This window comes from Python bivittatus, unplaced genomic scaffold (assembly GCF_059951505.1).
Source record: "Python bivittatus isolate LINGU-HERP-01145 unplaced genomic scaffold, Pbiv_v1 ctg000410_np1212, whole genome shotgun sequence".
Lineage (NCBI taxonomy): Eukaryota > Metazoa > Chordata > Lepidosauria > Squamata > Pythonidae > Python > Python bivittatus.
This window is the reverse complement of record NW_028277067.1, coordinates 10,265,533-10,292,759: the sequence shown is the minus strand read 5'-3', so window position 1 is coordinate 10,292,759 and position 27,227 is coordinate 10,265,533. Positions and strand designations below refer to the sequence as shown.

General features: G+C 39.9%; 1 protein-coding gene across 2 annotated transcripts; it reads left to right on the top strand.

Annotated features, from left to right (window-relative positions):
• Positions 1 to 27,227, top strand: COPZ2 (coat protein complex I subunit zeta 2). 2 transcript variants are annotated; one of them, XR_455790.3, is made up of 10 exons: positions 1 to 293; positions 1,297 to 1,365; positions 5,095 to 5,176; positions 6,301 to 6,392; positions 7,043 to 7,098; positions 8,932 to 9,009; positions 10,264 to 10,315; positions 10,431 to 10,558; positions 20,143 to 20,181; positions 27,159 to 27,227. XR_455790.3 is itself a non-coding variant. In XM_007420140.3 (9 exons), the coding sequence occupies exons 1-9, from the start codon at positions 150 to 152 to the stop codon at positions 27,204 to 27,206; spliced, it is 660 nt and encodes a 219-aa protein (XP_007420202.2). In that variant the 5' UTR covers positions 2 to 149; the 3' UTR covers positions 27,207 to 27,227. The 2 variants fall into 2 exon arrangements, 1 of the variants encoding a protein (XP_007420202.2); XM_007420140.3 differs by lacking the exon at positions 10,431 to 10,558 and having other exon boundaries at positions 2 to 293.

Genomic DNA, 27,227 nt, shown 5'->3' with positions numbered 1-27,227 from the left:
CCTTCCCTGCGTGGACATTTTAGGAGTGGTCCTTCATTCTACACTTGGGGGCCGGAAAGGCGGGGGGAGCGTTGCAGCCCACCCAATGCCCGAGTGGGGCGGAGCAGCTCAGTTGGTCCGAGCTGAGCTCTGGCGTGGAGCGATCCGAGATGCAAAAAGCAGAGGCCCGGCCACGTCAGCACGACCACCTCGGGAACGTGGCTAGGGGACCCGGAGGAGGAGGAGGAGGAGGTGCGGATCGCGCCGCCGGAGTGCCGGCTGGAGCCATGGAAATCCCCTCCGGTCTGCTGCTGGTACGCGGGTGGGGAAGCAGCTGCAAGGGAGGCGGGCGCCACGGGGGAGGGGGAAGCTTCGCAGCAAATGCCTGCGCAGAACTTCGCGCTCTCAACTTCTGGCACGCGTTCGGCCGGGGAGAGGAAAAGGCGCTGGGAGACTAGAGGGGAAGATCTTCCTAAGAGGAATAGAAGCTGGACGCTGTGGTCTTAATAGTGGCCTAGTTCTCCTTGGGTTGAGTCTCTTGAACTGTAACCCTCCGGGTTGCTGCTGGGAGGCCTGAGGAAAACACCAGTCAGACCAAAAGCGTTATCTGGGTAGGGTGGATAGAATGGGGCAGGAAAGGGGAGCAGACCCACAGAGAGAAAAAAGCGTTGTTGAAAGAATCAAGACACCTTTGCAGCCGTAAGTTCTTTGGGCGGATTCTGCTTTGATGTTTATTTGCTCCTTATGCTGTCAAGATAAGATCATGGCCATGTAAAGTTTGCTACACGTTGGCACATCCTTAACAAATTAACAACAACAGCAACCTACGAATATTGAATCTGTAGCAAAAGGTTGTCATGTGTATCCCAGCTATGCAGGATTGCTTTCTCTCCTCTACCTGGTTTCCCATCTCCACCAGCACCACAGCCAGCCCCCTCTGTCCTTGCTGGGCTGATTTTGGTGTCTACCACCTTACAGTCTATACTGAAGATGTTGGTTGCCTGGAAACCTTTCTCTGAGCCCAGTGATGCCTTCCAAACATGGGAGTGCTTTGGCCAGAGACATAATAGAACCCAGAACAGCAGTACAGAAACCAAAGAAATGACAGGTTGGAATGAAAATGAGGTACATTAACGACATGATATGTAGAAATACTAGTTGAAATAGTATTTTGTTTTCCTGAAACAAAAGTTTCAGGAAAGCCTGTTGAATAGGGGTTGAACACCAGGGGTCTCACTTTCAGATTTATTTGTTTAATTATTTAGGCTGTTGTCTGAATACTTGCAGTGAAATAAAACCAATTAATGTTGATCCTAGGAACCATCCCTCTATACTATTAAAGCAATTTTCATTTTGGACAGCTTTGGACAACGACTTTTGGCCAAGGTAGGATACTTCTAGCAATTTTGTTTGAAATTTTGCTTATTTATTGAAGTTCTGATAAACCTAAGGACAAGAGAGAATTAAAAAAAAAAAAAAACTGTTTAAAGTAGAGAATATGATTCCCTCTCTCTTGGCTTCCATAGCACAGTGGAAGCCAGACACATTTCAAGAGACAAGGGAATACAATGCGAGGTTTATTTTGCCTGTTGCATCTGCAGTTTATAAACATTCCACTTTTTCTTTTGAAAAAATTAAAACAGCTTACCTGAGGCCCTTGGATAATCCAGAGGCTGGCAAGAATGAGACCAGCTTAATTCTAAAAATTAAAATCCCTTGAATTTTGGGATGGGCTTGTTGATCACATCCCAGAACGTAAGGAATGCGTTGTTGGATCATTTAGCTACTGTAAACAGCAACCTACTTGTGGCGCCAGGTAAGAATTCTAGGAGGTCAACAGATCTCAGTGGGCAACTTTTCTCAGACTTAGGGCCACAGCTGGCTTTAGACTGGCATAGTTGGATGTATTCCCAAAGAAGTAAAGCCAGAACAAAAACTGCATTTGATTTAAACAGTTATTAAAATTAAAATAAATCAATTAATTTTAATTTTAAAGTTCATAAGATTACCCCCTTCACACATATGTATTTAATAATTTCCCCCTTTTATTACTATCTATATATATATCATTCTGTGTTTACAAAAAAATAAATTTGGAGGCTTCTGAGAGACTATATGTGACCCTGGGGGCCTCTGAAGTTATCCAAGAGAATTCCTCACCATCTATTCCTTTTAAACAATTTTTGCTGCTTGCAAACATCCTATGATTTCCATCAATTGCGTTTTACTGTAGGAAGAAATTCCTTTTCTCTTATATGTCAGTTTTGGTCAATGCCTCCACACTATCATATTCTGACAGGGAAAACATTTTCACTCTCAATTCATCACTTACGTCCTATTCAATTCATTTCCTCTACAGTGCCGTTTTTATAAAGCTCCATTAAGCATCCCAGCTGCCTCAGCTGTCTACTTTCTATAATAAAAAGCCCAATTGTCCAAGCTGTTCTCCAAGCTGAAAGTCATGTACTGGTCATTCTTATTCTGCATCTTCTGCTGCACAGCTTTGGAGACCAAGGGAACAGAATTGCTCCCAGATCATATATAAACAATAGCTTCTTTTGGGATACAATGATGTACTTAAATTCTAGCCATCTTATAGGATAAGTATATGAATAGTTTACTCAGAAATCAATCCCACTGTGTTCAACAGGGATTTTAACTAAGGCTGGGATCCCCATTATCATTACTGTTATTGTTATTAATGTTAATATTAATCATCCACTATCTTTCTATCTAGAGTGCTTTTACAATCAAAGATAAAACATAAATAATTAAAATATAAAATAATTATCTAAAGCAATTGTTAACTAACTCCAACTGAAAGTACAAGTGAATAAGCCAGCATGAATGCAGTGATCCTTACATCTAGTAATCATGCATAAGTTTGGTTGGCTACACTTATTATGTAGAGAACTGAATATAGGCAATTGCTTTATAACAAGTCAGATTATAGATCTTATTCATTGATCAGTCCCCATAATGTTCTAAGAATATACCAGTTACTGCCTCTCACTGATGCTACTGTCCCCATCTGGAGTTTGGTCATCATCAGTCTAAAATAAAGGTTAAGAACTCCTTCAAATTAAACTCAGCTGTTGGTGACTACATGGGCAGGTCCATATAGTTTCTCTGGCAACAATAAAGAGATAGTTTGCCCTGATCTTCTCAGATTTTTTTTAGTTCCCAGTCTAGCCTGTAGCTCCAGATTTCCTGAGGACCTCTTATCAAGTTATTAACCAGTACTAACTCTATTTAGCTTTACAAGATCAGCCAAGGTCAGTTAGATGCTGTCACCTACTGCAGACTAAAGAGGATACCAGACACGATGGTTGTATCTGCACAGATTGCTGTCCATGAGAATGGGAATCCTGATTGATCAGGATTCTTGTCATCCTGGAGAGAAGCCTATATACATGCAGTGGTACCCTCAAGGTCAGAATTTAGGTCACAGAGGTCCAGGACCCCATCAAGGAGATCTCCAAAATATATATCTGCTTTATTGCATAAGTTAAATATATCACCACCCCACCCCATAACTCCATTAAGTTTAGCATCTAAAATTACCAGTGCACAGATCACAAATTGAAGAGAATCACAGAGATGACCTTGGAGAAGGTACGTGATAGCAGTTAAAGAAGATTTAAGCCCAGGACAGAAAGAGAGCATTAGGAAAAAACTGTCTCCACCTTCATATAAGAGGAAAGGAACATGCTGTCAGGCTTTCAGGATTCTGTTACTATAGCCTGTATCAATAAACAGTTCCAGTAAATCTTGTGGAGTAGGTTTCCTGACCTGGTCTACCTCAAAGGGCTGAACACAAATATATGACCTGTTTTTTATTTTTGGCTATCAGTCATAACATAGGCATTATTAATATGCACCTCGGCATCCAAGAGGTAAAGTTAGTCAGTCTTGGAACTCCTTTTTACATTCATTACTGAATGTTTGAAGAAAACGTACTTGTCCATTTGGTCTGGAATTATCTACTCTAAAAGGCAGAATTATCTAGGATATGAGGCAGCAAAAGTCTTTTATATCACCTGTTACCTAATCTTTTCACTGGACAGAACTGGGGGGCTAAACTAAGCACAAGAACTTGAGAATATAAAAACTGCTCTGTCAGATCCAAGTATAGTCCACCATTTTGTTTTTAACAATGCCTGCCAAGGATAAGCAACCCCAAGATCTATTATTTATATGTAATGAGCTTCTAGGAAAAAAGCTCATTGTAGTTTTTTGTTGAGTTCTGATGTCTAGTGTTAGCAAATAGATGGATATCTTTCCATGAACCTTGGCCTCTTCTGTGTTACTGTTGCATTTTCAACCTTATCTTTGACTAAGTATACCAGTAGTTAGAATTCTAAAATTGTGTGAAGGCTAGTCCTATGAAATATTAGTTATTAGTGAAAGCAAAAATTTAAATTAATTCAAATAAAGATATTGCACTTCCTACTTGAGAATTTAGTTAACATAATTTCAGCTACATTGCCTGTGAATATCAGTATATATACACACACACACACAATGGTGTATTTATTGTTATGGTGGCATTTATTTCAATAACTACAATAACTATTCATAGCAGTTTACCAAATTTCACATCTAGGGAAGTTTAACTTCAGTAAATATGAACATAGGTGAAGAACATTTTGTATTGTCAGAAAAAGGCCATAAGAAGAAGTAATTATATCTGGGGAAATTCTATAATTGTTTATTTTCATCCAAAAGTTTTTGGAGGGAAATATTGCTGAATATAAATCTAGAATCCTTTTTTATTTTACAAAAGACAGGTGATGTTTTTGTCTGCCATTTTTTAACTTAGATGAATTTCCAATTTCTGTCCCCGGGAGAATAGTACCATTTTGAAGTGTAGCTCAGAGTTTACCTACAGCCTATAGCCCTTCAGATTTTGTTGTTCCATTGTCCATAAGCAGCACGGTCAATGGCGAGGAATGATGGAAGCTAGAGTGCAGCAACATCTCTTGAGTCAAAGTTCTCTCCACTGATATAAGATGTATGTGATCTTGGATAAAGATAATTCTTGTTTGCAAATCATTTCCCAACTCCTCTGTTGTTTCATCCCTATTTTAAACCTCTTGTTCTGGCTATCCACAGTATTATGACAACACATTTTCATCAACAAAAGAACAGAAGAGCTTTGAGAGAAACGTCTTCAACAAAACTCATAAGACAGACAGTGAGTAAGAGTTCATCTCAAAACTCAGCAACTGGACAATCTGGCCTGCTAAAGAGAAACCCTTAGTCTCCTTCCTCTGGTACAAAAATGTACTGTATTTCAAGCAACGAGGAGTAACAAAGAACATATAGGCTGGATTTAGACTGGGCTAAATGAAGTTGTGCAGCTTGTGGTTCAGAGTTTTATGAGAAGCCTGACCATTGCCTTGGCCTGTTGTTTGAACCAGACTGTCACATTAAGCCGTAATATGGTACATTTGGGGGCATGGCATGTATGTGATTGCAGCAATTATGTTTTGTTAATCTGATTTTGGGGTTAAGCCTGTCATGTGAACCCAGTCCAGCAGCAGCAAAGAGGTACATGAAGAACTACATCACAAGCTATAGAGAGAGATTGCAGAGTTTAGAGGCCTCTTTCAGAAACTTATATGCCCAGAGTACATGTGTGCTGTCGTTAGGTATAAATGGGGAAAACCCTTAATGGCAACTTTTGGTTGTGATCATGAAGGGCAGACATATTTTTCATCTAAGCTCAAGACTGGGCATGCTTTGAAAATGATTCAAAATTTGGTGCTTTGGACCTTGTGGCAGCATGAACACAGCATCTCTCTGCTGTTCATTAAAACAACCCATCTTTTCTCAGGCTTCTGTGCAAGCCTGAGAAAGGTGCAATTACTTGAAGGAGTTGACTCATTAAAGTGAGCGCAATTCTTATAACAGGCATACTTATTTTCAGGCAGTACTGGAAGTTGGAAAAAAAAGGAGAGGCTGCTTTAACAAGTTGCAGAAAGTGGCTGTATTCATGGCTGGGCAACTTCCAAAGCACAGAATTCTGAATAATTTTCATAACGGGCACAACTCTACTGGCTACCAAATTAACCATAGGTCGTAGGTCTGGTGGCCAGGAACTCAAATCTGCAACTTTGAAAGGTTTTATTTTTTTAAACCATATCAACAGTGCCTACAGTCAGTAGAAATCTTCCTTTTGGGCCACAATTCCTGAATCATGCAGATGTTAGATGGATACAGCCAAATTAAGATCAGGTAAACCATCAGCCTCTCAGTTTTCAGATACTTTGAACATGATGCCCAAATAATTCTCTCTTTTCTCTTTTTCTCTCACAGGTGAGATTGCTTTCTTGGAAGGCTTAACTATAGTTTATAAAAGCAGCATTGATCTTTTCTTTTATGTGGTGGGAAGTTCCCATGAAAATGAGGTAATGTGTCCTTTGAAAACCATTTTTAAGCCTTAGGTAAATGAGCAAAATGGGTGGCAAAATAATATTCTAGACTTCGTAATTTGTATTTAGTTTCTGTTTCGTGTTTGTGCATGCTTCCTTTCCCCACAATTTATTTCTATGGCAAGACTATGTTGAATAGGAAGCAAATAAAGAAATACACTACAGGTAGTATTTCTTTATTCGCTTCCTAGAAGGACAACCCATAGTTAAGAATGGAGCCTATTGTAGCAAAATTTGAATTAAATACTCAATGGTTCAAGTTAATTGCACTATACTAATACAGCATTATATAATAATGCTGTTCTGGCTTACATACAAATTCACCTTAAGGACAGACCTTGGGAATGGAACTCATTTTTAAACTGGGGACTACCTGTACAAGGAGGAAACTTCTGATTAAAGCCAAGACTCACCTTGGTTGGACAGAATCCTGAATAACTACGAAATCATCTTTGTGCAGAAAGATAGTATGATGCTAAATGATAGAGCTCTGTGGAATCACCAATTTGATTCTGCTTCCAGCTGATTTCAGAAGAACAGTGCTCAGGCAGAATTGTATGCTTAGCAACCAGATTTTGACTCTTATTGATATGAGTTTCTTTTCTCGATCCGATTTTTTTTTCTAGTTAATGCTGATGTCAGTTCTTTCCTGTCTCTTTGAATCTCTCAGTCATATGCTGCGGTGAGTTACTTTTGCTGATCCTGTTGGGGATCAAGGATCACCTTACCAAGCTCCAAAATTATAGAATGGGAAGCACAGAATATCAGGACTCTGGTCAATAGCACTGTACCTACCCATAATCTTTCTGTATATGAATATATATAATCATATACTATCTATCTATCTATCTATCTATCTATCTATCTATCTATCTATCTATGAATGAATGAATGAATAAATGAATGAATGAATGAATGAATGAATGAATGAATGAATGAATGAATGATAATCCCACTTGGGTGTTGCTGTAAATAGTGACCTGGTACCTGGCAAGAAACACTGTCTTCAGAATAAAGGACTTTGGTTAGTCTGTGCATGCAAGCCATGTTGCAGGCTCTAAGAAAAGCAAATCCCCCTGAGAAACATCTATACTTTCTTCAGGTGCCTCTGGCATTTTAAAAACTAGTGCTATTATTATTGTATAAATGTGATCCACAAAAGCTGATGTGATATAAAACAGTAAGTCTTTAAGATGCCACAGTCCTCTATGGTTTATACTATGCTTTTGAACAACTCACAGCCCTTCTTCTCAAAGAGAAAAGAAGGCACAAGAAAATTTCTCTGGAGGTTTCACTCATTGTGACAGAAAATTATCACTTCTAATCTAATCTTGGCTCTGTTGGATTGACATCATTTTTTTCCAATGGAGTTCCTTGTATGGAAATTCAACATGTCCTCTGAATTATGCTCTCTATTATTGGCCTCCCATTGCAGAGAAGTAAATATCCTATCGCTATCTTATTGGTGTCTACTTTGCATGGAGGTCAATATCTGAGGATCTTCTCCAGGAAGTTCAACAGAAGTAAGCCAAATAGCAACCAGAAAGTTGGTTGCTGTTTTTGGCAATGATATCCCAGCTTCTCGCAGAGATTTAACTATCGTGTTGACACTGAATGGAGACCTTTGTATTTATGTTCTAAGCCTTTTAACATTGCTGTTAATTATTTTAAGTGAATTTTTATTGACTTTTTAAAAAGTAATTCTTTGCTTTTTTGTATTCTCTTGGAAGCTACTTCTGGAAGCCAAAAAGTCATTACAGAGAGATGTACACATTTCAGAAGGGACTAAATAGTGTATATCACCTGGGTATTGCAGTTCAAAGAAAGATAGCAATCTGCCTACAGGATCAAAATCCAGGGAACAGAACCCAGTCTTTGACATCCACCCCTCCAGACACTCCAGCTGAGACCTACTAGGACATCAAAGCCCTATTTGCTATACCTGAAACCCTCAAATATTAGTCCACATGATCCAGATCATAGACAACTAACAAGCAGAAATCAGGTGGTGTACAAAAGAATAGCCACAACTAAGCAAATGAAATCAATTAGGACATGTATTCCCCATCGTTAATTCCTGAACTACACTTTAATTTGTAACCAACATTATGTTTGGAAAGAAATGCCCATTTCCAGAAACATTTCCCTGTTTCCAGGGATTTTTAGATAAGCTCCTGTTTTGCTTTGGGACGCATCTACACTACCTATCTGTATAATTCTATCAGATTAATTGTCATCCTGGTTTCTTACACTGAATCCTGGAAGTTGTAATTTGATGAGGTGCTGAGAACTCTCTATTTTAAAGGTCTTTTGCCCCATCCCAGCCTTTATGGAATTATAATTCCTAGAGACTCCTGGGAGAAAGCATTAACTCTTAAACCAGTGTAGGTCTGGCCATGATATTGGAAGTTCTGGGAAAACTTTCCAACAAATATAAAGGACAGGATGTCTTGGAAAGTAAATGTAGATAATACATCAAGGTGTTAACATTGGTGTCATTTTCTCTTGCATCTAGAAAGAATGTGGAGAAGCGAACTCTGGTGGACAACATGGATGGGGTATTTCTTGTAGTGGATGAGATTGTTGATGGCGGGTGAGATTTCTGTGGAAGGAGGAACATTATATGCAAAGAATCACAGGAAAAACGCGACAGTTTAAATACATTTCATACCACTACTACCCAGTATTGTTTAAATACAGTTTGTGCAATATTACTTAGAATCCCTTTCCACTATAAAATACACTTGGCAAGCTTTGGCAAACTGGTTCATCATGTTACCCTCAAATTTTAATCTGGACATAAATATATTTGCCATGGTTCATCATACTGATGGAGGGAGATTGAAGTAGTTGAGAGATTCTCCAGTGGCCACATAAGTCACATTAAGAAAGCCAGTTGAAAAGTAAAAATAAGGGATAAGTTAATTCACATTTCAAGACATGCCTTTATTTTCTTCTGAAATGTGCTTGCCCCTACTTTCTTGAGACAGCCATACAGTGATTTTCTACATGTCATCAGAAGTAAATCTCCCTGAGTTCAGTTATCTTTGTAAAGGCATATGTGGACAAGGGCTGCAGTCCTACAGAGTTAATCTAAGGTGGGAGACGCTGGTGATGGGCAGAGCTGTAGGTAGTGGATCAAGAACAGACTAGATGTGGATGTGGTCAACCTTTTTCTCTCTATTTCTCCCAATGGCCATGGTGGTTCTGCAAAAGGGGACAATTGCAAATGAAATATAAAATAAGTTAGTCACGTGCAATTAGGTTGAAGGCTGCATGTGGCCTGTGGATGAGAATTGCCCATCCTGGGAGATAGATTGCTCAGACTGAGATTCATAAGTAAAGGAAAATTCATCTCTTTAAGAGACAGGATTGCAGCTGAACTGATGGAAGAGAAATGGGAGAAATAAAAATAACTAAATACCAGGGCATTTCTCCTATAGGAAGACAGAGGCTGTGCTCACACTTCGGCAGAACAGCTAGAGAGAGATCAGAATAAAATTGATGATAGAATTTTAAAAACCCAAAATAAATATCTTAAAGCTCCCCAAGGATCTCACAAATTCTGATGGCATCAGAACTGACCAATTGATGCCTATGGTATTTTAACACTCAGAACCTAAACAAAATATTGAATTAGAAGAAAAGTTAATTCCCTGCAGAAGAATGACTTCAGTGAACAAAGCTGCTTAATGCTGTGCAAGGTGATCACTGTTAATGAACACTCAGGAAACATGTCAGGTTGTCTGGAAACTCTTAAGATCATTTCCAGGGATTTTCACACCATTAACAAGACTGAAAATTCTTCTTCCTAAAATCCTTAACTTCTTTCTTTTTTTAATTCTAGTGTGATTATGGAAAGTGATTCCCAGCAAGTCATCCAGAAGCTGAATTTTAGAGTGAGTCTACTGTGGTTTTCTAATTTTCTTTTGTATTTCTTTCTTTCTGGTGACTCTTGCTTCATCCTTGCTTTTATTCCAACTTATCTTCCTCATAAAATTCTTTCCATCTTAGACGAATCCCGAGCCTGCAGCTTATGGCTTCATTCTCTTTGATTATATCACCACTAATTTGGACCACAATGAAACTATGCCGGAAAGATTGTCCAAATATTGAAACATCCCCCAAAGTGGGAAGCAGAAGTAAGACATCACTTCCCTCTAAGCATGTTAAGTGTGGCATGTTGACTGGCTGGGCTGAAATATTTGTTTACCTTGGACCTCATTTACGATTGTCCAGAGATATACCCTCTCCCTTGTTCCTCTTTTACACCTCAGATTAGTGTTTCTCAACCTTGGCAACTTGAAGACATATGGATTTCAACTCCCAGAATTCCCCAGCCAGTGCTGGCTGGGGAATTCCAGGAGCTGAAGTCCACACATCTTCAAGTTGCCAAGGTTGAGAAACACTGCCTCAGACCCTTCTTGAAGCACTCACCAGGATATGAAAAGAGGATACTGGAGGGCCATTGCTACTGTTAGGCAAAATAAGATGATTGCTTCAGGCAGCTGATTTGGGAAGGCATGAAACAGATCCAAATGGTTAGTTCTTTTAGTTATTATGAAGGTGCTTTTAATACCCAGGGAGAAATGTAGATTGGATTTTCTGCTTCAGGTGCCAAAGCAACTCAGTACTATGCATCATGATGGGGCTGAGAGAGAGAGGAAGGACCATCTGCTGCTCTAGTTCAGGCAGAAAAATGTTTTGGCCCTGTCCTAACAGAGCTGTAATTCTATAATTAAAAGAAAGTAAGAAACTTGAGCTCCCATAAAGAACTAGACATCTCAGGGAATAAGTACAACCAAAGGGATCCACTCCCTCCTCCTCATTCATACAGATGAATGAATTAATTAATTAATATGAATTGTCTTTCAGGAGAACTCATATCTCTAGCTAACTCATAATAATCAAGTATTTTTAGAAGAGGATGGATGGATGGATGGATGGATGGATGGATGATAGATAGAATGAAACCTTTTTAGGCCTCTGAGAGACCTAGGTGCACACCATTCATTCGAATCCTTTCTGTACACAGATTTTTTTCCCACTACTTGTGGTGTCAGTGTAATTTTTCTCATTATTGTTTTTTTGTCCTTTAAAGTTAGAGACCTAGGAAATGGGTGTCTGCAGGCAAATCCAAAATAGGAAATAACTGTTCAGCTTGTTATTGAAAGTGGCTAGCATTATTGCCTTGAAAGAAAAGTGTTGGTCGGTCTCATCATTTCCCATACTGAAACACACTTTAGGTGGGATCTTTTCTGTGTGGGGTTTTAGATGTACCATCCCTGTCCACCAAACTGTTTCTTTAAATGGTGCAGAATAGATCACCTGGTGTCCCACTTTTATCTCTTTTCAGCAGTGGTGTAATTAAAGGGTTAAAAACAAGCTTAGTAGCCCTGTCATCTACAGAGACTAAATTCTGTGCTGCAGAACAAGCATGCAGAGAACTTGAAAAGCTGCACAAGCTGTTGCTAGATTTTAAGAGAAAAGAACCAGTCCCAACCACATTATTTAAGGACAACATGGGATGTGTTAAGAACTGCAGACACAAAGCAAAATCCCTACATAAAAGGGTACATAAAAGGGTTAAAACTGGAAGTACCAAAAGCTGCTTCCTTTGGGACTGTCCATGCTCATTACCCACAGTATTATTTCCAGTGGCTCTGAAAAAAAATACTGTGCTTTTTGTTGTAGATAGTTACCTAGATAATGTAAATGCTTGCCTTTGTTCATGTCTTTCCCTGCTTTTGCCTGCTTTTTGTCCCATTTTGAGTCTGTCTGATAAGCTTGGTGACTTGGAGACTACAAACTAAAGAGTTTTTAAAGCAGTTCAGAACATTTTTGGAATTACAGTGGTACCTCGGGTCATGAATGCTTCTGTTCATGAACAATTCGGTTCACGAACAGCGCCGTTCGCAAAATTTTGCTTCCGTTCACAAACTCCGCATTGGGTGACGAACAGGATCCGTGGCCATTTTCCCTGCCGTGACACGTGGTCGTGGCTTCCTGTAGGGAGGGGGACTCTCCCTCCAAACAATAACCGCCTCCCCACCCGCCTTCCTGTCCTCCACGCCAGAAGTCACCTCAAGCAAGATTAGTGTTCTCTCTCTTCATGCTGTACTGTACTGTACTTTGTTTCATATTTTTGTGGTTTAAAAAAAAAATACATATGGTTCAGAACGGATTAACCGTATTTACATTGAACCTTATGGGAAAATTTGATTCGGGTTGCGACCAATTCGGTTCGTGACCAGAGTCGTGGAACGAATTAAGTTCGTGACCCAAGGTACCACTGTACTGTTACTTACTAATCAGGATGGCATGAACAGCAGCCCACTCAGTGCCTGATGCTGGGGAACAAAAGCAGGAGAGTAGTACTGTTTTCATGTCCTGCTTTGGAGCTCGTCCAGATGCCCACCATCTCAGCTTACAGTATAACCCCCCCCCCCAGTTCCAAAAAACACTGGGTGCTATACAACATCCGAACAAAAAGAAACCATAATAAAACCTAAATCAAAATCAGTATCAAAAATCAACTCAGAATCAAATTCCAGATAGATGCCCACAGTCAATCAGTATTTAAGTTTCTTCTTTCTAATTGCCTGAAGAGAGCAGTCAGTCTACTTCCTCCATTTGAATGGTTCTTCTTGCTGTCCATAATACTGCTGGTAGTAATTATGAATTCAAATTCATAATTTGAAAGGATTTATCTTCTTTCTCTTGTTCTTTTTCAATGTTCAGCTTTCATAGAAATACACTCTACTGGAAAAAACATTGTTTAATTATACTGATCTTTGTTGTCATACACATATATTTATCTTTCATGATCTTATCTAAGTTGCTCATTGCTCCTAGAATTAATCTCCCCCTTACTTCTCCAGCACATTGTCCATCTGTTCTTGAGTTGAAGGAAATAAAACTGCCTACTATCTTCACTTCTTTCCATCAATTGTGAGTTCACTGAGCATGCTGGTCAGTGGACCTTACCTTTGATTTCTTAATATTTAACATTAACAAAGATTTTTTACTTCCTATTTTTATTTTCTTAATGAGGACTTTATTACAACTAACAAGTCTTAGTTGTAATATTTTCCATATTCTGGAATGATCTTAAGTCTTGCTGTAGTCAATAAAATAAAAGTAAACTTCTGTAAATTCTCTTGTTTTCTTCATTATTCATCTTGTCAACTATCTGATCTCATGTCCCTCTATCTTTTCTTAAACTTGCCTCTTTATTTGGCATTTCTGTCTCCATGTATGGCTCTATTCTTTGTCAGATCTTAAAACTTTGCTTGCATGAAGAACTAGTGCAATGGTTTGATAACTTGAACATTTTTTGCATCTCATGCATCAATGCATATACTGTACTTTCCAATCTCCAGACCACACAATCTTGTTCTACATTTGCTTACTTAGTTACTAGCTCTTTAGCACTGCCTTTTCTGTTGCAATTTTAAACAATTCAATGAGTATTTTGATGCTTTCCTATCTGATTGCTGGTCTATTTTCCTTCTTACCTCACTTTCTAGTAGTTCCTGAAATAGTTTATCTTTCATTGTTTAATCCCATTCATAATAGATTTCAAGATAGTATTCCCATCTTCCTTTAACTTCTTTTGCCTCTGTTAGATCTTGTCCAGGATTACTCTTGTCTTCTATTAGCTGTAAAATTTCCTGATTTCTCTGATCTTTTAAAAAAAACTTTTCTTGTTTTTCTTTTCTTGTTATTTTTCTCTATTTGTTGACCATCTTGGTTGATTTTCTTTCCTTATCCTTTCCTTCTTCATGATGAAAGACTGTATTTAGTTGTCATACATTCTTCTTGTTGGCCAAGGTTTATTTCTCCCTGGCTATTGTGATAACTTGCTCAGAAAACCACTTGGATTTTTTTATCTTTGATATTTTGGTAATATATTTTCGGCTTCAGTTTTCACAGTAATTCTTATCTTTCCCTATAGTTCCTCCAGTTCCCTTCTGAGTAAGTGCACTGAATCTATCCTCTAAAACCCAACTGGATCCATTAGGCACTTAGGGTTCACTGACAATAGGTCCAGTCTCCCTGTGGAGGTCAGGTGATAAGGGTCTGAAGGTAATTTCCTCCAGCTGCAGATCACATCACCACCACTGAGACAAGGACCAGGTCTAGTATGTGATGCCCCACCCCGTGTGGATCAGCTCAATAATAAGCTGGGTCAGGTCCATGGTGGCAGTTTCAAATGCCTCTAGACCATAAGCCTGGGGAATTTCACTGCCAACCGAGACCTGGTATTGAGCCACATGGGCAAGGAGGCTGCAGCACAGCAAGAAGGCTGGTAATTTTAACTTTGGTTTTCTAAGTTTAACCAATATATTTTACACCAATAATTCATAGCTTGTTCCACAGCCTGCACATGGAAGTATCCTATCTGACTGGATTGCACTTCCCCATCTTCTGTTTCCTATTATGTAGTTGATTTGATTCCAGTGGTGTTCATCCAGTGATGTCCAAGTATTAAGTCTGTATTATGTTGCTTGAAGCAAGTGTTAGCAATAAATAAATAATTTTCTTCACAAAATCCTATTAATGTTTTGCTCAATTATAACATTTACTTAATACAAATGGTTCTGTAATGTCAGGCTCTCCATTTCTTGAATGTTAGTATTCTAATTACCCTTTAACAGTACTATGTCTTTCTAAATGCTGAGTTTATACTTGCCAGAAACTTCTTTAAAGTCCTCCACATCTGCATTTATAGTTGAACTTACATTTGTGCAAGATTAATGTTTGCTTTTAATAGGTAGGATCCTGTCAATTATTGGGCTATAACCAAGCACACAATAACTTGTGACCTTTTTGAGTGTCATTGTCACTCCATTCTTCCCTAAGGTATCATGACCTGAATAATGTATCATGTAATTTTTAAAGAAGTGACTTCCAAACTTCATCACAAGAAGTATAAACAATTTTAGTGACACTTCACCCCCTCTACAATTGCAAGCATTTATCTCTTCATCCCATATCCCGTCTTTTATCTATAAACAAATCCATAAAGCATCATCTTTTCAATCCTGATGTCAACCGAAAGTCCATAAAGAGTTCCCAGAAGTAACAACATATCTTGCTTTAACCTTGACCAAATAAGCCATGTATCATGTAATTATCTGATTTAAAGTGATCCATTCTGGACCACCTATATCCACTTATTTTTAGAATATCCAATTTAGTATGCTTGATTTCCACTTTGACAAGTTGAAACTTTCATGCTTCAAGCTTCTCACATTCCATATTCCAATTGTATATAGAACTCCTTTTTCAATATTGGTACCATCAGTGACCAGACTGCCTTGTGCTTTGGCCTGGCCACGTAATTACTTCCAGGTCTACTCATGAAAGTTTGTATTTTTCTCTAGTAGCTAATTCAGAAAGTAAGGAAGATAACTTTGATGCAAATATGGAAGAACTGTTACCTAGGCAAAAGGGGCTGAATTATGTTTTAAGTCCTGAGAAATCAGATAATATTTGGAAGTGGCTTAGGCAGACTGATTCACTGAAGTATAAAAAAGAAGAAAAGGTACAGCACAATCAGATTTGCCAGATTCTGTTGTTACAGTATAGCCAGTCTTGATAAAGATAGATTTAGCCTTCCTGTGGAGTTGATTTCCTGGTTTGGTCTACCTAGTGGGGCTGACATTAAAGGAGTGCCTTTTAATCTAGAAGTTCTCATCTTCTGACACCCAATCATATTAACCGTGTGAGCCATGTCCATGCATTTTTTCTTGGCAATAACACAGGAGTGGTTTACTTTTGTCTTCTGATGTTGATTTTGGGGTTTCTTCCTTCAGGTGGGTTGACTTTCCTCACATCTACAGAACCTGACTTGCCTTTATTCTGTAATGGATTGCTTTTAGCTTCACCCTTTTGACCTTAACCAGCAAGGATGATCCTACCAGGATCTTATATTGCTGGCATCACTTTAAGGATCATTGAAGCTGCTGAGCTTTCTCAAAGCCTTCCATTACAGTCCTTCTATTACAGATAATCTAAGACCACATTACTTTCTAGAACAATATAAGAGACCTAATCAGCTTTGCTTGACATCGGGGAATTGCAATTAAATGGAAAAAATGTGGCGATTGCATTACATGTTGTATTTTTCTTCTGGTATTTTTTTTAACTCATCCCAAATATTCATGATCCCTGTGTCACATGTTCAGAATCAAGTGAGATTACAGTTTTAAAATGGTTTAAACTAATGAGCTGGATAGGTTGTATTTATTTGTAAATGTGGGTCAATCCCAACATGTGAACAATATGCGCTTATGTGATCTGGTTTACAAAGCATGTTGTGTGGACTAGTCACAACAGTGTATTCCATGAACTGGATCCTGATTTAGTCTGCATCATTTAATCAAAATTAATGGAATTTAAGTGAGGCTTGACTAATTTAAGCCCAACCGACAATAAGAGTTTGTTTTTACTAAATCCTATTCCAGCTTCACATTTCATCAGAATATTCTCCTTGTTTGCTTTACATAAGGTAAACTTTTTGAATGGTTTTTTTTAAAAATGCTTTCGTAATGATTGCATAGATACTTTCTTCATAATTAACCAGGCACTGAATATTAAATACTAGTGCTATTCCTGTGTGTGGACTGGAATGAGAAAGGGGCTACAAAATCATTATCCATGCAGTCTTAGGGAACTATCCCAGAATGCAGCAGTTATAGTGATTCTATATTTATATGTGTTTAAATATTTAAAAAATATTTTATGTAGTGAAAAGGCCTTGGATAACTTTTGCTCTGAGCAGTCCCTGAATTGTTGAGAAAATTAGAAACATGGGAAGCGTAACGTTTGCTATGTGATCTTATTCTGTATGGTCTATATCAGTGGCATGATACCTGTGGTTTCCAATTGTTGGACTCTAATTTACATCATGACCTATGGCATATGGATAGGAGCTGGCATCCATCCGCACCAGGAGCCATAGTTTTCCATTCCTGGGGTGTACTGAATGGCCAGCACTCCTCCTGAAGATGCTGGAGACAAACTTGTGATCTTCTGCATGTAAAGTATAAGCCCAACTACTGAGTTAATATCTACCTTCATATATGCTCTCAGTGCTACCATCATCTGATTTTTTGCTGAGTTGCTGGTAGAGAGAAAGGTCCAATAAATTTTATTTTCCATTGATTTGTTCATTTGTTTTATTTTTCACCCATTCATTTATTCATTCCAATTTATATGGCCGTCCATTTCAAGTTCATGACTCTGGGTGGCTAACAGTGTTAAAAAATTATAAGCATAAGAAACAGAAACACACACATAAACAGAGCCATCGGTCACAAGTTAACATAACCAGTGCACGAGCTCAGACCCATCTTCTGACCTTGTGACAAAACCAGGTTTTTAAGTCCTTGTGAAAGGCCAACAGGGTCAGGGCCAATCTGATCTCCAGGGAATGATGTTCCAAAGGGCAGGCACCATGACAGAAAAGGCTCTCTTCCTGGACCCCACCAGATGGCATCCTTAGCAGGCAGAACCCAGAGCATGCCTCTTCTGCTGGAATTAATGGGACAGGTAAACATAACTGGGGAGAGGCAGACCCTCAAATTTACTATCTATTTGGGATTCTACCTTCCTGCATATACTTCCTAGATCAGGGGCCCTTCAGACAGTCAGTCATGCCCTGATCACCTCAAGGCTTGACTACCTCAATGTGCTCTATGGAAGTTTCAGTTGGTCCAGTATGCAGTGGTGCAGGCAATGGTTGGCATGCCTGAGTATGCCCATATAATACTTCTGCTGCAACTGACAACTGGTTGCCAATTTGCTTCCAAGTATGATTCAAGGTGCTGATCACTACCTATAAAGCCCTACATGGCATAGGGCCTGGTTACTTGAGGGACCACCTGTCTCCCATAGTATTTTCATTGGTGCACTCTGGGTTCCTTTGATTAAACAATGGCATCTATCAGGACCTCAGAAGTGTGTCTTCTCTGTAGCAACATTTGCCCTCTGGAATGGGGTTCCCCCAGAGATTCAGACAGCCCCCTCCCTGGTATTTTGAAGGGCCCTGAAGATGTAGCTCTTCTCCCAGGCCTTTGGCAAGGGTGATCGACACCCCTTTTCTTTTTCTTTGTTCCCATCTGGGTTTGCTTTCTCTGCCATCTTGTTCTTTTTGTTTTGTGGTATTTTTGTGTTTTTTTGTGTTGTTTCCTTGTTTTTAAATGTTTTTAACAATTTGTAAGCCACCGAGAGTCACTGGGAGTTGGGCAGCATATAAATTTAATAAATTATTATATTTGATGTATATATTTGTTTTCTGCAAATCCATAATTTCCAGGGTTTTTTTCCCCTCTCTAGAAAGGACAGTGAGTTCAGTGTTGCTTTGGCAATAACAGGCCCACTTTGATCTTGAAAATGAACAGGGAAGTTTGAAAAAAAAATCATAGAAGACAGCAATGCTGAACCACTTCCTCTAGTTGTCAAGGGTGGTTAGGAAGTCATCAGGAGTCAAGTTTGACTTGAAGGAGATTTGAATTTAATTTTGCATATTACTTTTAGAAGACCCAACAGTTTCACATCTGAGAACTTTAAGAATATTTGTGGGATGCTGTCTGCCTGGATAATTAATTTGTAATTTGTCAATTAGTATAAATTCTATTTATATTCCATTTGATTTAATTATTCAGTGCTTAAGCTGTTACATCTTCATAGCCTTTGTCCCTACAATTTCACAATCTTCTTTATTCCTTCTCATATATGAGCATAGTCTTCCTAAAATTTACTCAAAAGGCTCTTGACATGTGAATCTCTCAAGGATCTGCATGCCTGCTCATGTGACTTCAGCAAGAAACAATAGATGTAGGGGTTTTTTTCTTGCTGGGAGAAAGAAATCCCATAGGCCAGCTCTATAGCTGTTACAAATTTCTCCCCAGGGTTTGGAAAGCATTAAATCCAGAGAAGCTGTGGTTTCTTTCCCAGCATGCTTAATTTCAATTCTCTCTAATGTTGGATTAGAATGAACATGACTTAGAAGCTCTGGATGAGCTAGAAGAGGTTTTCTGATGTTGGATTTTCCCCTTTAGAGCAGAATTTCTTTCTCTGTAAACTTTGAGGTGAAATCTGAAAAAAACTAATGGTCTCTGAGGCACATTCCCATGAACAATAGTATTGCATGAAGGCAGGCACCCTTGAATCTTTCCTGGTGGTATTTCCTGATGGATTCCCATGCAATTATTAACCAGATCCCACCCTGCTTAGCTTTTCAAAATCAACCGAAGTTGGCTAGGCACTGCCATCTAGTTGGATATTATATTGCATACTGCAAGGCAATTTTATGACATTGGCTCCAGATTTAGGCATACTTAGACTAGACTCATTGGACTCAGTAGGACGTAAGTTAATCATTAATAATTTAGAAGTCATTGATTTTAATGGATCTACTCTAAGTATGACTAACTCTAAATGGAAAAAACTCCATGACTAAATCGGGAACCATCTCTTTGTCTTTGCGTCATTAGCAATTTGCTTCTCAAATTCATTATTTGTTTGCTGAATTGTCAATATATATTGGCTTTATGTCTTTTTTTTCTTCAAACCCATTTAGTCAAGGCTCTCTCCCTTTTAAATAAACCTTATTTATTTTTATAGATTTCTTGACTTAGCTATCAGCATTCTATTTATCCCTCTCCCAGCTAATCTTTATCTTCCTTAACTATCTGAATTTCTTTTCCCATTTTAGGTGGATGACAGCTCTTTATCAGAGCACAGCGTCACTCAGGTAAGACTACTTGAATCATCTGAAGTTTGGCTTCTGCAGAGAGACGTTGCTTTCTCATATGTGGTCTGGGTTGGATGGCTTAGCCAGATAAGTGGAATCTGCAGCAAAATGTTGCTACATGAATAATGTTCTCTGGAACTCAGCCCGCAAACCATGCCTTTTAAAAAGATACTGTGTTCCATTCTCATTTGTGGGTACCAAATATTCCATCCTTAGAGCTCATTGTCATAAAAAATATGTGGTTCTGCAAAACATGAGACACCCAGAAGCCTGTTAATACTTCCATTTGGTGCATGGACAATGCTGATTTAGCTTTGTAAAGAATGAAGCCACGTTTGAATAACCAGTTGTCTATTCGGATATATACCCTTTGTCATTTTTCTATGAACCCCATTACAAATATTGTTTGCCTTTATAACATATATTTGAAAATCTGCAAGTGAAAAAAAAAGGGGAAATAATCAGAGAAATGAGGTCAGTTTCCTTGCTTTCATCCTTGTAAAAATTATGAAATCAGGATTCTAATGCATATATTTGCATACTGCCTGCATTTATTAAATTAAATATACCTGAGCATGTGTTCAAACAGTACTATAAGATACCAAACACAAAGCCAAATATCACCCTTTTTCCTGTTGCTGCAAGTTGGCTATCTGTAAAGAGAGCGCATTCTACCAGATTTAGAAATATGTTTTGTATACATATCTGCACACACATGTACATCATATTTCTCACCTTCCCACGTTACAAACTGTTAATCCTGGTGCTATGCTTTGCTCATTCCAGGAGTCCAAAAAGTTCTAAAAGGGCATTAGCCTAGAAGAAGCGAGTGAATCTCAGTACTGTGTTAGGTAAAAAAGTAAGGATTCCTTTAAGTTGAGCTCGGCCTCAGGAACTGACAAGGGCAGTCCATGTTGTTTTCTTGACAGTGTCATTTGCCATTGCTTTCTTTTGGGATCCTTTTCAACCAGTTCATCCAACAGCCCACAGATTTCCTGATGGTCTCCTATCCAAATACTAACCAGGTCTAATCCTGCTTATCTTTTTAAATTATCAGTGATATTTTTCATGGTAAAATAAAGCCTTAGTCAGGACGGGTCAAATTTCTTACATCCCCTTGTGCTTATTTCACCCACATATTATTAATTTCTTTGTAGCTGCTTGTTTCTCTGACCTGCAGCATTGGTGCAAAATAGCCAGGGATTGGGCAGGGAGTGCAGTGCTATTCAGTTATTATAGAGGAAATAGATTTGACAACATCATGAAGCCTAATCAAAATGATAACAGGAAAGATCACTGTCACTCTGAATAGGCATCCTGGTATTCATAAGCATCCAGGACAAATTGCAATGGTGCAAAAATGATAGGTGTCTCATGGTGTAACAATGCAAACCATGTGACTTTCATACTTGCATCCTGACATTGCACACTACCTAAGTCACATGGTTCACAATGTTGTGATAATGTTTCTTCATTGGCTCCTCTTGCCACTCTCTGGATGTCCATGTTGGCAGTCCACGTAATTAATCAGACTTTGGAACTGGTGATGTCACAAAGCCAAATCAAAGAAAAGTCAATGTTTCCTGCCATCCATGACTGAGATAATATTTTTTCTGTTTTATAGTCTCTTCTGAATGAATGCCAAAATTAGGTGGGGGGGGATACATTATGGTGGACAAACATTTTCTTGCAGTATGTATAACTACAATTTCAGCTCAGCTGCAGACAATATGTTGATACAGATTTTGTATCTATTAATCATCATTAAACTGTAGTTTGATAAAATAGTAAAATTTTCTGTTTAAGAATCACAGCTTTCTTCATAAAACTACATTTCCCAGAACTCATCGGGAAGAGGGAGTGAAACATTAAACCAGTTTAAATCTGAATTAGCACACTGTGGTGCAATTTTAGTCTTAAGCAACTGCAGTCAGCAGTCCTCCTAAGTGAGACTATTAGTTGCCTAGCAACTGCATTTTGTCTAGGCCCAACAAAATGGTTTCGGAAAAACGGGTTGTGGGGGGCAATATCTTTTGCTGATATTGGGAGAACTAAAAACAATTTCAAATGTGTGGGGTTGATGAAACCTGGTTCTAGGTACAGTACAGTTCGTTTAATTCTGAGTATGATTGATAACAAGCAACTCACCATTGGTCCAATCCAGACAAAATTAAGCACTTTGAAAATGTTTAATTTCCCTGAAAGAATGCTCAGCATTATCAGTTCTGCAGAAATCAAGAGATTATGGTGATTTAAAATTAATTTGGATTACATCCAGTTAAGAATTCCTCCAGTGTCATTTTTAGATGTATAGTGATTTTTTTCAGTGCTGTTTGGTTCCAGCAGACAATATATATAGACTATTAAAGCTAGATTTGTTTTCTAAGCTTTTAGGGGTAGATTCAGTATTTTTAATTAGCAGATTTCTTTATTTTATTTTATTTTATTTTATTTATTTATTTATTTATATTTATCATATTTATATAGCCACCCATCTCACATAAAAATGACTCTGGGCATCGTACAGCACTTAATTAAAAACAATAAATACAGAGAGGATAATATTAACCACAATAAGGGAGCCATTGCAAAATCTCCCTGGTCCCCTGGGATCCCCAGGCCTGATCACATAGCCAGGTCTTGAGGAACTTGCAGAATATTAAGAGGGATGGAGCTAATCTCACTTTTGGGGAGAGAAGATTCCCCAAGGCGGGTGCCACGGCAGAGAAGGCCTGCCACCTGGGATCCACCAAATGGAACTCCCTGGTAGGTGGGTCCCGCAGCATGTCTTCTCTGTCAGACCTGAGGGGGCAAGCAGATGTGGGAGAGGTAGTCCCTCAGATAACCTGGCCCTATGCCATGAAGGGCTTTAAAGGTCAAAAACAACATCCTGAATTGGACCCGGAAGCAAACCGGCAACCAATGCAGCTCACAGAGCAGAGGTGTAATGTGTACCACTCTAGGGGCACATATAACTGCCCACACCACTGCATTTTGCACCAGCTAAAGCTTCCAGATACTCTTCAAGGGCAGCCCCATGTAGAGCGCATCACAGAAATCCAAACAGGAGATGACTAGGGCATGACTGACAGTGAGCTGAGCCCCCTGATCTAAGAACGGACACAACTGGCACACAATACGAAGCTGTGCAAAGGCCCTCCTAGTAACCTGCTCTTTGCACAGGAGTTGTGAGTCCAGGAGGACCCCCAGATTGTGCCCAGGATCTGTCTGAGGAAGTTCCACCCATCCAGCACCAAAGATGGCATAGTCCCAGAACCAGAAGGCCCCAAAACCCAAAGCCACTCAGTCTTGCCAGGGTTCAGCTGAAGCCTATTGTTCCCCATCTAGACCCTCACAACCTCCAGGCACCCGGATAAGACATTCACAGCATTGCTTAATTCTCCAGGGGCAGAGATGTATAATTGGGTATCAGCATACTGATGATACCTCACCCCATGGCGATGGATATGCTCACCCAGCAGCCTCACGTAGATGTTAAATAGGAGGGGAGAGAATACCGAACCCTGTGGCACCCCACATAATAGGGGCCAAGGGTGGGATCTCTCCTCCCCTACCACCACTGACTGGAATTGGCCCCGGAGGAAGCAGGTGAACCAGCACAACACTGGCACCCACCCCCAATCTTCTGAGCTGATCCAGAATGATACATGAACGATGGTATTGAAAGCCACAGAGAGATCAAGTAGGGCAAGGATGGATGCACAACCCCCGTCCTGCCTTCATCAGAGATCATCCAAAAGTGCGACCAATGCTGTTTCCATCCCATACCCAAGCCTAAATCCTGACTGAAAGGGATCCAGATAATCCACATCTCCAAAGTCCTCTGAAGCTGCCCTGCAACCACCTTCTCAATCAACTTCCCCCAAAAGGGGAGGCTAGATACTGGATGGAAATTGTCCAGTGTAGTGGGGTCCAGTGATGGCTTCTTGAGTAGGGGGGAAACCAAAGCCTCCTTAAGAGGCAAAGGAACAACCCCCTCACTCAAGGAAGCATTAACCATCGCTAGAACCCAGTCACACAACCCCCTCCCCCCCCAGGCTGTTTTAATCAGCTAGGAGGGGCATGGATCTAAAGAGATCACAGCCCTGTCCACTTCCTCAGGTCCAACAGGTTCAAACCATTCCCAGATAACAGGGCAAGACTCCTCCCTAGGCATCTCTACCGGACCTGCAACAAAGCCAACATCCAACTGAGAACAAATCCAAGCGATTTTATCTGACAGATGCTGGGAAAATTCCTCTGCATGCCCCTGCAGAAGATTCTCTGAGCCATCCTTACCCGGAGGGCTTGTATCACCCAAAACAGGGCCGTGGGGTGGCTATCTGTGGACGCAATAAGAGTGGAGGAGTAATGATGCTTCGCCACCCTTATTGCCACTAGGTAGGCCTTAATAACAGCCCTAACCCATGTTGGTCAAGTTCGTCCCTTGATGAGCTCCAGCAATGCTCTAGGCATCTCTTCTCTCGCTTCCTCTCCTTCAGCTCTTCTGTAAACCATGGAGAGTTCCGGGATCCCTGAGAGGAGAGAGGTTGCATGGGTGCAATCTGATCCAAAACCTCAGCTGCCCCCTTATTTCAAGCGGTGACCAAGGCTTAGGATGGACCATGCCACAGACCAGCAGGAACAACTCCCAGCTCCCTCTGGAACCCATCCAGGTCCATTAGTTGCCAGGGCAGACCAATCTAATGAGTCCAGCCTCCTTGCAGTAGATAGTGGCGCTAGAGAATCCCATTGTAATCAAGGCATGATCTGACCATGACAAGGAGGACACCAAAAGCTGCCCCAATTTCAGATCACATAGCCTCTGCTCCAACAGGAACACCAGATCAGGTGTATGGCTGTTGTCCTGTGTCGGGCTCTGGATTATTTGGGATAGGCCCATGGCCATGATAGTGGCCATGAACTCCCAAACTACTTTGGACCCCATCCCTACAGAAGGCAGATTGAAGTCCCCCAAGACCATAAGTCTGGGGAACTCCACTGCCAACCCAGAAATGGCGTCAAGAAGCTCAGGCAGGGAACTTGCTGTGCAGCAGGGAGGCTGGTACAACAGCAGCAAACCCAACTGATCCCTGGAGCCCAACTTAATGAACAGGGTCTCACATCCAGTGACCTGTGGTGCAGCACCCCTGAAAGCCATTAGAGTTTCCTGGATGACAATCACCACACCTCCACTCCTTCCGCAGGATCTCGGCTGATGCCACACTTCAAACCTGGCTGGGGATAACTCTGAGAGAGCTACCCCCCCCCCCCATCCAGCCAAGTTTCAGTGATACATGTCAGGTTGGCCCTCTCATCAGTAATTAAATCATTTCCTATTTTTGGAAAAGGATATGTTACCCATCCTGAGATAATCCTCCTAGAAGGCTGGGCTAATCATAAATAAAATAAAGAATAAAAAAGTAAATGAGTGAGGCATTTTATTTGGGCACACGCATTAATTGTGTTCAGGTTCCTTAAGCTCAATGCAAGTTCCAGAGCTCTTTCTCTTCCCTTGGGCTTGCTGTAGGCCTATATTAAGAACCCTTTCTTGGAGCTGCATTGTAAAAAAAATCACTTAAATTATCAATATTTGGGTGAAGCCTGAATTTTATCATCAAGATTTAATAGACTACAAATGGACAACTGAAAAGAGTAGCATGGTTATGGGTGCGGGTGTCCTGACATTTTTTTACCCAGGGCCCCACGAAATATTGCAACTGCCTCAAACCCTGTTTTTCATTTCATGAACTTTTTCTGGTTAGGGTTGCTTCTTCATCTAAAAGAGACATCTGCCATCTAGTGGTTAGAATGGGAAGACCAGGGCCAGTTAATCTAGGGAATTCTTCAAATGCAAGTAGTCCCCTGGTTAAGAATGCCCAGTTTAAGGATGACCCATCATTAAGAATGGAGCCTATTGTAGCAAAATTTGAGTTAAATACACAATGATTTGAATTAATTACACAATACTACTTATACAGTATTATACAATAACATTGTTCCGGCTTACATATAAATTTGATTTAAGAACAGACCTTGGAAATGGAACTCGTTCTTAAACTGGGGACTACCAGTACTTCTAAAATGTATTTCCTGTTCACAGGCTTGATTAAAAAAAAAAAGTCAAAGCTTTAGTTTGCACCAAGGTTCACCAGGATTTAGAAGTTAAATTTATGTGTTGAGGAATGCTGGAGGCCATGATGGAGAAGGCATAAAAGTCTTTGGCTGTATATGTGGTTGGGTTTTGGAGGGAGGGAGGGTCTTGCTGGACAATGTCATCAGGAGCTGTGCAGGTACCATCTTGGTGGTGCCATCGGTCTTCTAGCTGGATGCAATTTGCCAATCTTAATCGAAGATTTAATCAAGGTGATCTTGGGCTCCTGTTGTCTGCATAGTTCAAGAAAGTGAGCATGCTGAATGGCTCGCTGGTTTATTGAACTATTTTTATAGTGCCTTTCAAATAACGGCCTGAGGGTAGTATACAACAAAACATTTAAGAACAACTTTCATCAATAGATTTTTAAAAGCAAAGCAACGGCAGCAAATAATGTAGTACTGAAATGAGTAATCCCATTCTCATTAACAAAGTGAATGCTGAGCAAGACAAAACCAGTCTCACCCATAGTACATCCTGTGAAGTGAGAGTCTTGCCTGATATGGATCTACACCAGACTTTTCCAACCTGATGCCCTTCAGATACACTGAAATAGAACTCCCATCATCCCCAGAGAGCAGAGCTGAAGTCTTAACCCCTCATGGTGGCACGCGTGTCGTGATGCAGTTAAATGAAGAAGCACCCAGCTGAACCCTTCAGATGAATTTCAGCATGGTTGAGCACTCTTATGCATAAGGGATGGGTCAAAGAAGTTGGCACGGGATGTTCTGCAAAAGGAGCTGAAGGGATATGCCTGATCTTTTGGGAAAATGTCAGGTAAAAGGAATGGTTCTCACATCTTTCTCTTTTTGCTTATTTGTAGGTGCTGCAATCTGCCAAAGAACAAATTAAGTGGTCCTTATTAAAATAAAACATCCCAAACGTCTTGGAA